The sequence below is a fragment of the Rana temporaria genome, chromosome 10 (assembly GCF_905171775.1).
Source record: "Rana temporaria chromosome 10, aRanTem1.1, whole genome shotgun sequence".
In the NCBI taxonomy this organism is placed as follows: Eukaryota; Metazoa; Chordata; class Amphibia; order Anura; family Ranidae; genus Rana; species Rana temporaria.
This window is the reverse complement of record NC_053498.1, coordinates 26,363,731-26,379,962: the sequence shown is the minus strand read 5'-3', so window position 1 is coordinate 26,379,962 and position 16,232 is coordinate 26,363,731. Positions and strand designations below refer to the sequence as shown.

The 16,232-nt window shown below is 47.1% G+C and overlaps 1 protein-coding gene across 1 annotated transcript in view; it reads left to right on the top strand.

Moving 5' to 3' along the window:
* The first annotated feature begins 682 nt into the window (after positions 1–682).
* The window catches only part of LOC120915820 (carcinoembryonic antigen-related cell adhesion molecule 1-like), an 88,941-nt gene continuing 73,391 nt past the window's right edge, over positions 683–16,232 (top strand). Inside the window, exon 1 of the mRNA XM_040326619.1 lies at positions 683–1,094. Within this exon, the coding sequence (XP_040182553.1) occupies positions 683–1,094 (412 nt within the window). The remainder of the gene's footprint in view (positions 1,095–16,232) is intronic.

Sequence of the window (16,232 nt, the reverse complement as noted above, 5' to 3'; positions counted from 1 at the left end):
TATATTTTTTTTCAATATCAGCCAAGAGAGTTGCCACACTAAAAGAAATGTTTGACTTTGTTGATCTTGAGTGGTCAGAACTTCTTCGCCATGTACCAACAAGATGGTTAATTCTCTTTTTATCCAGCAATTGAGAGTTTTAAAAAAATTGGCCAGCTGTAAAAGTTTACGTCCAAAGCATTGGTGAGGAGTGAAGACGAAACACCTAAAGTAATATGGCAATTTATTGTGGATGAAGACAATGGGGTAGATTCAGATACAATGGCGCATATTTACGCCGGCGTAGCGCATCTTATTTCCGCTATGACGGGCCAGCGCGGAGAGGCATGTACTGTATTTAGAAAGATATTACTCACCAAGATGCACCAGCGGAACATATTTTCGATGGCGTAAGGCGGCGTAACTGTAAGTGGGCGTCACCCCATGCAAATGATGGTCTGACCGTGTCGCAGGGAGATACGTTGGGCGTATCTTAAACGGCGCATGCGCTGTGACGTCACCGGACTGTCTGCCCCCATCTGCGCATGCGCACAACTGCACCCGGCGTAACCCCTAAGATACGCCGGCCCACTGCCTACGCCCAGTGCTTAAATACGCCCAGACATGCGCCCGTCAAGTGCAAAAGTACCCAAGCATTTTTTATTACTGCTAGGACTTTTGTTTCTTGATTTTTGTGGCAATTATGTCTGCACCAGAGTCTTCTAGTAACCGGCGGATGACAAATTTTAGCGCTGAGGAGAAGACTATAATCATAGATGGGCTCTCCCAGCACGGCGCCCGCCTCTATGGGCCACAAAGTGGCAACACTGGCAAAGCGGACAAAACCCGCATCTATGCGGAGATAACCACACAGGTCAATGTTCTCGGTGTGGCGGAGAGGGAGCCTAAGCATATCCGCAAAAAAATTTATGACCTGCGGAGACAGGTTAAGGATAAACTTGTGGCAATGAGGAAGCATGCCACTGGCACAGGTCGAGGACCAGCCACAAGGATCACACTGACGCCAGAGGAGATGGTCGTGGCCAGGTTCCTGGATAGGGAGCTGGTGGAGGGCCTGGAGGGCTTGGATTCTGGGGAACAGCCCTTGAGGACAGGTAAGTGTGTTTTATCTTCTTTCTGGTGTATAGCATGTGTGGGGGGGCAAGGGAACATGTGACAAGTGTGTGGGTCCACCAACATGTGAATGTTTTGTGTCATCCACAGATGTGCAGGAGGGAGCTGGGCCGTCATCGGCTGCTGGGCGACCCACCCCATCCATGGTGGAGAGTGCTCCTACCTCACTGCTTGAGGAAGTGGAGGAGGAGCACGTCGGGGTAGAGGAGGATGTGGTGTATCTAATGGAGGAGACCCCCATACCTGGCCCCTCCCAAACCTCCTCCCCATGAGAGATAGCCCCTCAAGGGCCACAATCCCTATCAGGGATACCCTCTCACGGGACTCCATCCCCTCCAGGGATAGCCCCTCACGGGACTCCATCCCCTCCAGGGATAGCCCCTCAAGGGCCACAATCCCTATCAGGGATACCCCCTCACGGGACTCCATCCCCTCCAGGGGCACTGACTCACGGGACACCATCCCCTCCAGTTGGCCTCAAGCCTCTCCGGCCCCTAGGAAGGCTACAAGGAAAACAAGTGGAGTCCCAGAGGAGTTCGAGGACCATCTTGCAATGGACCAGACGAGGCAGACCCGCCATATTGGGTCTCTTGCGGGTGATCTGCACAGGGTTGCAGATAGCCTGGCCTCCTCGGCCGAGAGCCAGGCTGCCTGTACCGTGGCAGTGCAGGAGGCCATCACCCAGCAGGCAGGCCAGAATCGCAATATTAATGAGAGCCTGCAGGACGTGGTTGGGAATGGGGCAGCCCTTCTGTCCTGTCTGGTAGACCTGCAGGCCACCACATCTGGCCTGGTCTCTGAGGTCCGGAGCCTGGCAGCTGCTGTCCAGGAGGAGGGGAGGCAGACATGGCGCCAACAGCGCAGCAATACAACCCGCCGGCTGCGGATGCAGGCTGCCACCAATTCCTACATCCACCGGCTAGCCGTGGCAATGGAGGGCAGGCAGGCAGCCAGGGAGAGACTGGGGGAGGTTCCACCACCAGCCCCCCCCCCCACCTGAGGCTCCCCCCAGGCAACTGCGCCCCAGGAGCCTAGGGACAAGACACAGCCCACGACAGGGCCGTTGATTTAAATTATTATTTTCTTTTATACTCAGGTGATGAGTTTTTTTTTTCTTTTATACTCAGGTGATAAGTTACATACCTGCACACGGTGAGGAGTGCTGCTACAGTGTGAATGGTGTGTGGATGGGGGGGTGACACTCCTGCCAGTAAGGTTTGTCACCCTCAGTCGTTGGGGAGAAGTGATCCCCACGACCCGTGTGAATGGTGTATGAATGTACAGCAACATAACTGGAGCCTTGGCGTGGCGTTGCTGCTCCCAAGTCCCGTGTGGTGTACTTTGGGCTAATCCAATTTGATGTGGATGTGGGGTGTGTGCTAGGGACCACAGTGGTGTGCATGCGTGCATTCTCCTTGTGCCATGATGAATGTGTGTGTTTAACGTGAAAAGAAGCCTACCATGAGGCATCTCCTGACTGCTCTTCCCTCAGCAGACGGGGACCCTCGGGCAGGGGGGGACTGGGTGGTTGGGGGGTCAGGTCATCACGTATGTCAATCTACAGGCCCTTACTCATGGCGTAGTTGTGTAGAATGCAACATGCCCCGATGATCTGGCACACAAAGTTTGGGGAATACAACAGGGTACCCCCAGACTTATCCAGGCATCGGAAACGGGACTTCAGGAGGCCAAATGTGCGTTCCACCACTCCACGGGTACGTGCGTGTGCAGCATTGCATCTTTGCTCTCCTGGGGTTTGGGGATTCCGGAATGGAGTCATGAGATGGGGTCCAAGTGCATATGCCGCGTCACCTGGAAGGGAAAAGACAGGAGGATGTTAGTCGTGCAGGTGCCCCTCGTGATGTCTGCATCATGGGGGGGGGGGACAGTCATGCCTGACTCCCATGTCACTCACCAACCAGCCAGCTGTCCCCATACATGTTCTGTTCGAATTTTGTTGGGATGATGCTTTGACGGTATTTGAAGCTGTCGTGGCTGGACCCTGGGTGTTTGGCACGGACGTGCCATATGAGGCATTGGGCATCGGCTATCACCTGTACGTTGATGGAATGCCAATGCTTCCGATTGCAGTATATGTGCTCTGTGTCACGGGGGGGGGGGGCCATAGTGCCACATGTGTGCAATCAAGGGCCCCCACAGTGCGTGGGAATCTTGCAATTTTGTATAAATGCGCCATTGCCTTCTGCCGCTGGTGCTCCTGGGTGGGTTTGATGAAGTGGTGGGACATGCGTCTGAGGATTGCGGGGACAACCTGGTGCACGCATCTGCTCATGGTGGATTGTGACAAACCAGCCATGACTCCACTTGTTCTTTGAAAAGATGCACTTGCAAAGAAATGCAGTGTTGCCAGTACCTTGACCAGTGGCTGCACTGCATGTACACGGCATGTCTTGCTGGTGATGTCATCCTGCAGGGTCCTGGCTATTTCCAGGATGGCTTCAGGGCTGAATCTGAAGATGCGATACACCTCCAAATCACCCATGCCAAAGACGTCAATGCGCGTGCGGAATATCCTCTCCTGTGCCCGTCGACGCATTAGTGCTATGATCACGGCTGCCCCTGGCATGTTGGCATACAGATGTGTTGTCCTGTAAGTGTTGATGCTCAGGTCGTCTGTAACGGTGCTGCTGTAGCTGCTCTCCAGCTGACCAGTGCAAGTCTGGTGCAAAGTTACCCCTGCTTTATGAGGGGTAACTTTGCGCCGGAATTTCCAGTTACGCGCACCGGGCGTATCATGCGCCGGCCAAACGCACGTTTTTGAATCGGCGTATCTCCCTCATTTGCATATTTGAATACTAAATCTATGGCCGCGCCAGATCCGTCCAGCGTAAATATGCGCCTACGCCGCGCCGGCGTAGAAAAGTTACGCCGGTAGGAAGAAGCCTATTTGGAGGCGTATCTGATTCTGTGGGTACGGCGCATTGATACAATGGCGCAAATTTACACTTACGCCGCGCATCTCGAGATACGCCGGCGTAAGTGCTATCTGAATCTGGCCCAGTGAGACCACAGAACTGGACCCGCCATCAATTCCTAAGTTATATCTGCAGTTTTTACAAAACTGCTTGCCTATTTTTCAGACAGCCATATTAAAACTGGAGCGAAATGACTTGATTGCAGTTGATGTATATATGAGATCATGACATCAGTCAAGGGCAAACTAATCCAATGACAGATATTTTTTTTAGTTGGGAAAGCTTTGAAAAAACTACCTCATCTGCAAGCAAAAAAAAATGAATCCAAATTCCTAAAATGTTATCAAAAAGCTGTTCAGTATTTAGAACAGTGGTTTGATTTTTCACACAAAAACTATTTGTCTAAAATGCAATGCTTAAATTTGAAGGAGAACCTTGCGTTTGAAAACCTGGTGGCATCAGCTCTGAATTTAGACTCTGTTTCAATAGATGACCTTTATAAACAATATGCTTGTTTGTCCACACTTTCAAAAGGTTTCTACCAGTACTGAAGCAGATGATGATCTCAACACCGATGTTAAATGGTCAACAATATTCATGAAGGCTGGACCTGAAAAACTTCCAAACCTCTTGAAAGTGGTTTCATTTGTCATTCGCATCAGTGCTTTAACTGGGCCGGAACGCGGCGGTACTCAGTACCGCCACTTCCAAAAATGGCCCTGGAGAGTACCAGCACCTCTCCGTGCGCCCAGTACGTGGGTTTCCCGTACCGGAACACAGCCCCAGGCCAGGAACCCACGCAGGCGCTATGGGGCCCGCAGCCGAGTGGGGCCCGCTGATGGGGAGGCAGATCGGTGCGCTTTGACAGTTACAGAACCGATGCTGTGTATCTCTCCCTCCTGTCGGCATCATTTCTGTAACTGTCACAGCGCACCGATCTGCCTCCCTGTTCTAGCCACATGTGATCCTCCGATAGGTGCCTGGTCTCCCCCCAGCGCTGCCTGCTTTCCTCTCCCTAAAAGCTGGGGGACACTGTGAGAGCGGGGGAGAGCTTTCCTGTCTTAATGCACAGGCACTTCTGTGAACTGCCTAGGGGTCCTAGGTGCATGGGGGGCCTTTGAAGTTTCCTCCCAGCAGGTTCGGGCAGCAGTGGTAACAGGTCTCCTCACGTTGGCTTTACAGGTCAGTTCTGGCTGTGTCTGCAATGCTCTCTCTCTCTCCCTGGCATCTTCCTCCCTTCCTCAGCCACTATTTGGCCGGCCGTCCTGCTCCTCCCTGTCGTCCTCACACAGATCCATTCATCTTTGCCTGTCACACTGCTCCTCTCAGATGGTTGTTATCTCTCCCCCTCCCTTCCCTGACTTTTCCCTGCAGACACGTTTCCTTCACACGTGTGTGTGTGTGTCCCAGGATCTACAAACATTACAAATGTCTGGAACAGTGGCGGCTGGTGCTCAAAATGGGGGGGTTGCGGAAAAAAAAAAAAAATTGAAGCCTTTTGTTCAATACCCTTTTGCACATTTTATTTATGTTCAGTAGCTCTTTCTACAGTAGCTCTTTTTCAGGGTACTTTCTAAGGGTATTTTCATGTTCAGTATTGGGGGGGGGGGAGCACCGGCGCCTAATAGAGTACCGGCACCTCTTTTGGCCCACTTAAAGCACTGATTCGCATCCCATGCTCAAATGAAGCAGGTGAAAGGGTCTTCAGCATGATGGGAATGTGCTGGTCTGACTCAAGGAATAGATGCAGCATTGATCTAATAAAATATGAACTTCAGGTTAAAATCAATTTTGACATGGGCTGTCAATTTTTTTACAGCTTCGTCAAACAAAATAAAAAACTCTTGCAATGTGCATGAGGTGACAAGAAATACACTTTTAGACATCAGTATTGAAAACAAAAGATACTGAGCTGGTGTCATGTCTGTGGTCTAATATCATAGGCGTGCGCACAGGGTGTGCCAGGTGTGCCCAGGCACACCCTAATCACTCTGTGCAGCACAGATTCCCCCTACTGCCTAGGTCCCCCCTCCTTCCACTTGCAGCACTTCTGGCTTCCCTACTCTCCTCTCCCTCTGGCTGTTGCTGCAGGAATGTCTTTTAGGATGTGTGGGGAAGGGGCCAATAAATATGTAACTTACCGGCCCCTTCCCTTTCATCGTGAGTGATTGGTAGTACATGTTTGAGCTTTGGGGTGCACACCCTAATGCAATAGGCTGTGCACACCTATGTCTAATATGGAAGGATTTTATTAGGGTCATATTGTCATGTGAACTAAATTAGACAAAACATTAATATTTCAGCAATATTATATTTACTATTATATTATAGTTGACTGTTTTTTGTTTATATTTTCAAGAATATATTTATAGTAATATCTGTTTTTTACACATTAAGAAATATGTGGATTTGTTAACTAAAAAGTTAAATGTTGCAGAAATAGACAGAGAGGCTTGGACAGGAGTGATACAGACACTGGCACTCCAGGAAAAGCAGGGTGTTCCTGACAATTCCTGCATCATCCATGTTGGTTGTTACTACCTGTCCATGATGGTGATTAGGGATGTTATGAATATACCTGGATTTGATCTGAGGCAGGGTCTGGCAAAAATGAGTAAAGTTCGGTTGCCAAATCCAAACCCTATTGAAGTCATGGGGGGGCAAAATTTTAGACCGCAACGGGCATTTAATGTGGGGTGGGGAACCACAAGTTTTAGAATGCTTTAATAGGCAACATTAAAAATGCATAATTCAATTAACAGCATTTTGGAGGGGGACCCAGTGGTGAATCTGCATGATGTCGCTTTGCTGTAGTAGATTGTATACTGTACCTTTACAAAATGACAGCTTTGGCTGCTTCATGAACGGAGAAGGTGAGGATCCCTTTAATACAATTAATGGGCAAGGGGTGGTTAAATTTTTTAAAAAAAATAACATGGACTTTGAGGTAGGTACTGCCTTGGGGAACATGTATCAATGCCAAAAATTCCAATCAGCCAATAACAGTATTTTTTTTTCCTACGGTAAAACATAAACCACTTGCCACCCAAGCCAATTCTGGCACTTCTCTCAGGCTCTGTTCACATATGGAGCCACATGCAGCTCACAGCAGGAGCCCGGTGCATCCTGGTTCACAGTTTCAGGTCTGATTCCAGTCGGCATTTTGGGCTGAATTCCTGCCTGTAAAACGCACTGGACCCGCTGAGGAGATATGTGAACCGGCTCCATAGAGAGTTGGTCAAAATCTCCTGCTATTGCGAATTGGATGCAGGAAACCTAATACATATGTATATACAAAAAGTGCAGCGCTTATCAAAAAAAGTAGTGTTGCTTTTAGTAATATTTTTATTATATTTAAGATTTAATATCTCGCATATACGATATATGGTTAAAATAAGGGTTCTGTGATTAGAGTGAAAGTTTTAATATAACACATTTATTTAGAGAAAAGATATTAGCTATCTAACATACTGCATACATATACAGTTTTAAAGTAAGGGAAATAAAAGTTAGTTTCAAATACAAGATAAGCACATCACACTAAAAGTATTAAGAAAACAAATTATGACAAAGTAAATAAGTGCAGGGGAGCCACCTTCTCACAAAGCAATCATGCATATCAAATACGGAGAGTGCTAATTAGATATATTCAATCCCTAACTGTTAGCCTATTTAAAGTATCAGAACTTCTCCCCCACCACACATCTACTGTTATCGTAATATATATTTATACCTATGTACAATTATGGCGATTAGACATTAACAATTCACCCAGGGCAACAGTAGCATACATATAAATGACTTTGTACACATACAATCAATTCCTCAAGCACCATTCTGTCTTAAATGAGGTAAAATTGTCATTTAAAGAGGAATTAAAGTGGAGTTCAACCCATAAATATAACATTACATCAGTAGTTTTAAAAAAAATGTCATTAGTCCTTTAAGAATTTTTTTTTTTTTTTTTAGATGCCTTCAATCTTCCCACTTCCTGCACCTAGGTGCTTAATGCTTCCTAACCTACACCACACAGACTCCTGGGAATGTAGTGGGTGTAACTTTCCAGGAGTCTGTGCACTCCCCAGTCTCAAAGAATCATGTGACTTGGACAGCACAGGTGCTGAAACCTGATCTGACACTGCTTGTGCAGCACTGAGTATGTGCGAGATTTGCAAGGCTGAAATGCAGGAAGTCATACAGTCTGGCTTCATGATGCCCACACTTAAGATGGCCCCAGTCAATTTCTATTTTATAAAGTGTCTAAATGCTGTAACAACCTAACAAAACGGACCTTAGTTTACAGACTAACTTTGCTAGAATACATTAAGCTTGTGTATTACAGGGGTATTTATATTTAAAAAGTGAAATTGTGGCCGGAACTCCGCTTTAAACCCAGTAAAACCCTCCAAAAACGAGGTCTGCAAATACCTTTTTTTTGTTTTTCTTCTCTGTATTTATGGGTATTGACAGCACCATGCTTACTGCTGTTTTGTGATTCCGTTTCTTCCGCCCCTACTGTTTCCTTTGTAGGAAATCTCACGCATGCACCGTAACCAAGCTTCCCTGTGTGACGTCTTTATTCAGTCACAAGGGGGGAATATAGGTGACTGCTTATTGTGTTAAACTCACCGCTGTTATCGGCGAGATTGACACCTGCGAGCTCTGTCGCGGGAGCCAGCGGAAGCCAGCTGGGTTGCTCATCATGAAAGGAAAAAAATGACTTTCATGAATGGGATTCGACACCCCCCTGCCCCAATGCACCATCCCCCATGTTGAGGGCATGCGGGCCTGGTACAGTTCAGGAGGGGGGGGCACTCGTTCGTACCCAACCCCTTCCTGACATGCTGGGCTGCATGCTCGGATAAGGGTCTGGTATGGATTCTTTGGTGAACCCCCACACCGTTTTTTCGGTGTAGGGGTTACCCTTAAAATCCATACCAGACCCAGGGGCCTGGTATGCTCTTGGAGGGGAAGCCATGCCGGTTTTTATTTAAAATTTGGTGTGGAGTTCCACCTCAAGATTCATACCAAACCGTGCTTGGTATTGGCGGGAATCCAAGTCGGATCCCCGACAGAGGGGACATTGTTGCTTCTTTCTCACGCTCGCTGCGATAGGAAAATGTGTTTTTCCTATTGCAGCGAGCACGAGATCTACAGTACCCTGTCGCCGAGAACCAGCGCGATGGGATCGCGCTGTAAACACATTCTCGCAGGCGGGTACTGTATCGGGAAGAGGATAATGAGTCAATTATCGTGAGACTTCTCCTCTGTGCCATACAGAGGGGAAGATTGCTCACAGTTAGGGATGAGCCGAACACCCCCCTGTTCGGTTCGCACCAGAACTTGCGAACACACCAAATGTTCGTGTGAACTTTAGAACCCTATTAAAGTCTATGGGACTCGAACATTTGAAATCTAAAGTGCTATTTTTAAAGGCTAATATGCAATTTATTGTCCTAAAAAGTGTTTGGGGACCTGGGTCCTGTCCCAGGGGACATGCATCAATGCAAAAAAAAAGTTTTAAAAACGGCCGTTTTTTCGGGAGCAGTGAATTTAATAATGCTAAAAGTGAAACAATAAAAGTGAAATATTACTTTAAATTTCGTACCTAGGGGGGGTGTAAGTTAGCATGTGAAATAGCGCATGTTTCCCGTACATAGAACTGTCCCTGCACAAAGTGTAATTTCTGAAAGGAAAAAAAGTCTTTTAAAAACGGCTTTGCGGCTATAATGAATTGTCGACTCTGGCATAAAAAAAAATAGCGTGGGGGTACCCCCAAATTCCATTACCAGGCCCTTCAGGTCTGGAATGGATATTAAGGGGAACCCCGCCGTCAATTTAAAAAAAAAAATGACATGGGGTTCCCCCCAAATATCCATTCCAGACCTTTCAGGTCTGGTGTGGATTTTAAGGGGAACTCCACCCCAATTTTTTTTTTAAATGTCGTGGAGTTCCCCCAAAAATTCACACCAGACCCCTTATCCGAGCACGTTAACCTGGCCGGCCGCAGAAAAGTGGGGGGGGAGAGTGCGGCCCCCCCCTCTCCTGAACCGTACCAGGCCACATGCCCTCAACATGGGGAGGATGTCCTCATGTTGATGGGGACAAGGGCCTCATCCCCACAACCCTTGCCCGGTGGTTGTGGGGGTCTGCGGGCGGGGGGCTTATCAGAATCTGGAAGACCCCTTTAACAAAGGGGACCCCCAGATCCTGGCCCCCCTATGTGAATTGGTAATGGGGTACATTGTACCCCTACCATTTAACGAAGCAAGTGTAAATAGTTAAAAAAAAAACACACACACACACACACCGTAGAAAAAAGTCCTTTATTAATTAAAAAAAAAAGAAAAGCTTCCTGCTTCAACGTTGTGTGTATCCAGCGACGGGTGATCTCCTCTCCTGTCCAGCGATGAGAAGATCCATCCATCCAGAGCGCAGCATCGCCGACCTCCTCTCACCGCTGGACACAGCCCAGCGAAATTGGCTGAAGCTGTGACATTTCTTATATAGGGGAGGCGGGGTCACCCCTCACATGACCCCGCACCCTCTGACAAACCCTCTGCTACGTCACTGGGGAAGCCCAGCAAGAGGGAAGACTGGGCTTCCCCAGTGACGTAGCAGAGGGTGCGTCAGAGGGTGCGGGGTCATGTGACGGGTGGCCCCGCCTCCCCTATATAAGAAATGTCACAGCTTCAGCCGCTCATTCGCTGGGCTGTGTCCAGCGGTGAGAGGAGGCCCGGCGATGCTGCGCTCTGGATGGATGGATCTTCTCATCGCTGGACCGGAGATCACCTGTCGCTGGATACAGGCAACGTTGGAGCAGGAAGCCGGGAACGAGTGTCACCGCTGGATTTTTTTTTCTTTTTTTTTTTTTATTAATAAAGGACTTTTTTTCTACAGTGTGTGTTTTTTTTTAACTATTTACACTTGCTTCGTGAAATGGTAGGGGTACAATGTACCCCATTACCAATTCACATAGGGGGGGCAGGATCTGGGGGTCCCCTTTGTTAAAGGGGTCTTCCAGATTCTGATAAGCCCCCCGCCCGCAGACCTCCACAACCACCGGGCAAGGGTTGTGGGGATGAGGCTCTTGTCCCCATCAACATGGGGACATCCTCCCCATGTTGAGGGCATGTGGCCTGGTACGGTTCAGGAGAGGGGGGGGGCGCACTCTGTCCCCCCCTCTTTTCTGCGGCCGGCCAGGTTAACGTGCTCGGATAAGGGGTCTGGTGTGAATTTTTGGGGGAACTCCACGCCATTTTTTTTTAAATTTGGGGTGGAGTTCCCCTTAAAATCCACACCAGACCTGAAGGGTCTGGAATGGATATTTGGGGGGAACCCCCATGTCATTTTTTTTTAAATTGACGACGGGGTTCCCCTTAATATCCATTCCAGACCTGAAGGGCCTGGTAATGGAATTTGGGGGTACCCCCACGCTTTTTTTTTATTTTTTTTTTATGAATGAATTCTCTCTGAATTGCCAGAGCCGACAATTCATTATAGCCGCAAAGCCGGTTTTAAAAGACTTTTTTTCCTTTCAGAAATTACACTTTGTGCAGGGACAGTTCTATGTACTGGAAAAAATGCAATATTTCACATGCTAACTTTACACCTCCCCTAGGTACGAAATTTAAAGTAATATTTCACTTTTATTGTTTCACGTTTAGCATTATTAAATTCACTGCTCCCGAAAAAGCGGTCGTTTTTAAAACTTTTTTTTGCATTGATACATGTCCCCTGGGACAGGACCCAGGTCCCCAAACACTTTTTAGGACAATAACTTGCATATTAGCCTTTAAAATTAGCACTTTAGATTTCTCCCATAGACTTTAACAGGGTGTTCCGTGGCTTTTCGAATTTGCCGCGAACACCCCTAATTGTTCTTGTTCGCCGAACAGGCAATGTTCAACTCAAACTCGAAGCTCATCCCTACTCACAGTCATTTCCCTGTCAGGCTGGGAATGAATTAATGGCACACTTTAGGTGCTATTAATGAGGGCAATACTGCGCAATCGCGGGTGACGTAATTAACACGAAAAAGACAATTTTAGGTGGAAAAAACAGCTGTGAGTACACTTTCACAGGCAGGGATCAGCTGCCTGTGATATCTGCTATATGATAGATTAAGTTGTCTCGGAAAGGTTTACAACCACTTTAACCACTTGACCACTGGGCACTTAAACACCCTTAATAACCAGACCAATTTTCAGCTTTCGGTGCTCTCACATTTTGAATGACAATAACTCAGTCATACAACACTGTAACCAAATTAAATTTTTGTCTTTTTTTTCCCTACAAATAGAGCTTTCTTTTGGTGGCATTTGATCACCTCTGCGGTTTTTATTTTTTTCCGCTATAAATGAAAAAAAGAACGAGAATTTTGTAAAAAAATGAATTTTTCTTAATTTCTATTATAAAATTTAGCAAAAAATGAATTTTTCTTCATAAATTTGGCCCTAAAATGTATACATATCTTTGGTAAACAAACTTTCTGGGTGAAAGTTATAAGGTCTACAAGCTATGGTACCAATTACTGAAAATTGATCAATTTGATCAATTTGATCACATCTGATGTACTGACAGCCTCTCTCATTTGTTGAGACCCTAACATGCCAGAAAAGTACAAATACCCCCTAAATGACCCTTTTTTGGAAAGAAGACATTCCAAGGTATTTAAAAAGAGGCATTGTGAGTTTTTGTAAGTTGTCATTTTTTCCCACAATTCTTTGCAAAATCAAGGTTTTTTTTTATTTTTATTTTATTTTTTCCCCACAAAGTTTCAATTAGCAGGTTATTTCTCACACACAGCATATGCATAACACAAATACACCCCAAAACACATTCTGCTATTCCTTCCGAGTATGGTGATACCACATGTGTGAGACTTTTACACAGCGTTGGCCACATACAGAGGCCCAACATGCAGGGAGCACCTTCAGGCGTTCTGGAGCACCCAGACCAATTCTGACATTTCTCTCCTACGTGGAAAAATCATCATTTATTTGCTAGAAAATTACATAGAACCCCAAAACATTATATATGCATTTTTAGCAAAGACCCTAGAGAATACAATGGCGGTCGTTGCAACTTTTTATCGCGCATGGTATTTGCACAGCAATTTTTCGAACGCATTTTTTTGGGAAATAAAACAGTTTTGTGCTTTTAAAAAAAACAAAAAACATTAAAAGTTAGCCCAATGTTTTTGCATAATATGAAAGATGAAGTTACGCCGAGTAAATAGATATCCAACATGTCACCCTTCAATATTGCACACACTTGTGGAATGGCGCCAAACTTCGCTACTTAAAAATCCCCATAGGTGACGCTTTAAATGTTTTTACTGGTTACATCTTTTTAGTTGGAGAAGAGGTCTAGGGCCAAAATGATTGCTCTCGCTCTAACGTTCGCAGCGGTACCTCACATGTGTGGTTTGAACACTGTTTTCATATGTGGGCGGGACTTACGTGCACGTTCGCTTCTGTATACGAGCACGCGGGAACAGGGGCGCTTTAAAAATTTTTTTTTTTTTTTTATTGTTCATTTTACTTTATTAATTTTAGTTTGACACGTTTTTCCCCAAAAATAAATGTTTTGATTACTTTTATTCCTATTACAAGGAATGTAAACATCCCTTTTAATAGGAATATAGCATGACAGGTCCTCTTGACAGTGAGATTTGGGGTCAATAAGACCCCACATCTCACCTCTAGGCTGGGAAGCCTGGAAAAAAAAACGATCCTGGCTTCGATCGCAGTGGTGAGTCGGAAGAAGCAAAGGGAGTGGGGACGCCCCCTTTTGCCTCCCGTAAGAACGACCAAGAGGCGGAACAGCCGCCATGATCATTCTTATGGTGTAGAGAATCGCTGGCTGAAAAAAATGATATCTGAATGATGCCTGTAGCTGCAGGCATCATTTAGATATCCCTGCACAAAGTCAAGGACGTCATATGACGTGGGCGGGAAGTGGTTAAAACACATTTTTTTCCCCAGAGTATTTTCTGGGTATTGCAGAGTATTGGCCGGGGTATTGAAAAGTATTGGTCGGGTATTGCAGAGTATTGTGTGGGGGGTATTGCAAAGTATTGGTCGGGTATTGCAGAGTATTGTGCGGGGGTATTGCAGAGTATTGCGCGGGGGGGGTATTGCAGAGTATTGTGCGGGGGGTATTGCAGAGTATTGTGCGGGGGGTATTGCAGAGTATTGTGCGGGGGGGTATTGCAGAGTATTGTGCGGGGGGGTATTGCAGAGTATTGTGCGGGGGGGTATTGCAGAGTATTGTGCGGGGGGTATTGCAGAGTATTGTGCGGGGGGTATTGCAAAGTATTGGTCGGGTATTGCAGAGTATTGTGCGGGGGGTACTGCAGAGTATTGCGCAAGGGGTACTGCAGAGTATTGCGCGGGGGTATTGCAGCGTATTGCGCGGGGGTATATGCAGAGTATTGCGCGGGGGTATTACAGAGTATTGCGCAAGGGGTACTGCAGAGTATTGCGCGGGGGTATTGCAGAGTATTGCGCGGGGGTATTGCAGAGTATTGCGTGGGGGTATTGCAGAGTATTGCGCGGGGGTATTGCAGAGTATTGCGCGGGGGGTATTGCAGTGTATTGCGCGGGGGGTATTGCAGAGGTATTGCGCGAGGGGTATTGCCAGAGTATTGCGCGGGGGTATTGCAGAGTATTGCGCGGGGGGTATTGCAGAGTATTGCGCGGGGGGTATTGCAGAGTATTGCGCGAGGGGTATTGCAGAGTATTGCGCGGGGGGTTTTGCAGAGTATTGCGCGGGGGTATTGCAGAGTATTGCGCGGGGGGTATTGCAGAGTATTGCGCGGGGGGGTATTGCACGAGTATTGCGCGGGGGGTATTGCAGAGTATTGCGCAGGGAAGGAAGAGTATTGCAGGGGTTTAATGCAGGGATGGCTGAGCAGGGATGGATGGATCTGTGACTGCAATAGTCACAGATCCATCCACAGTGCTGCTGCATCCGCTCTCTCCTCTCACACTGTACCGATCGGTACAGAGAGAGAGGAGGGAGGAACCGGCATCATCAAATGACGCCGGTTTGTTTACATGTGATCGCTCCGTCATTGGACGGAGTGATCACTTGGTAAACGGCCGCTATCAGCAGCAATTCACCGTGATCCGTGACGCGCCGCGTCCTCCGGGACCCGGCGGTCACGGACATTCCCCTGTGCGCGCCCAGGCGTGATTCTGGGAGGACATTATATAACGTCCTCCCAGAGTTAAGAAACCACCTTGCCACCGTTATTTCCGATCTTCTGTTATCAGCCTGATAACTTCTGACAAGTTCTCTGTCAACTGAGATAAAACCAGGTTGAATTTTGAGTCGGGGAGGTTGCTATAAATAGATTAGCAGAGGGGGTATGTGCCTTTCCTCCAATCAGCTGTCTTGGCTGTATGCCCAGACTTCACACTCAGTGCTGAAAAGGAAGAGAAAATCTTTAACACATGTACACTTTCTAAAGAATATATAATGCTGAAGACAGCAGATGTACATGTAAAACTTATGTAGCGCCTGGTTACTTTAGAGTACCGGTGCTATTCAAATTTAGAGGAGGATCAGAGTGTAGTTAAACTCTGATCCAAATTGTTATGTTCAAAACAGGGTCTCTATTTCAGCTTAGCTGTGAGTGAGTTACTTGTATAGCGCTACAAATGCAAACTAAATCGCTTCAAGGCGCTGTAGCCAATATATCGTCCAACCAAGCTTCAGAAAAGATGGGTCTTAAGTTTTTTTCTGAAGGCCCGATGATTTTCCTCCAACCGAATGTCTGCGGGTAGAGCGTTCCATAACCGAGGTCCTTGGACAGCGAATCGTCGTTCTCCTTTCATTTGCAGCGAGATTTGGGGATGTGGAGGAGGTTCTGATTTGTTGATCGGAGGACCCGACTTGGGGTGTAGTGTTTTATTTTCTCACATAGGTATTGCGGCGCGTTTCCTTGCGTGCATTTGTGGGTGAGGCAGAGGGTCTTGAATGTCACTTGATCCTTTACGGCTAGCCAGTGGAGGGTCCTCATGGCCGTGGAGATCGATTGCCACTGTTTTTTACCCGCTACCAGTCTGGCTGCCGTGTTCTGGACCACTTGACAAGCCATCTGGTATTTCGGTAGTCCTAGGTAGAGGGAGTTTGCGTAGTCGAGTCTGGAATTGATGAGTGTTCCCACTACTA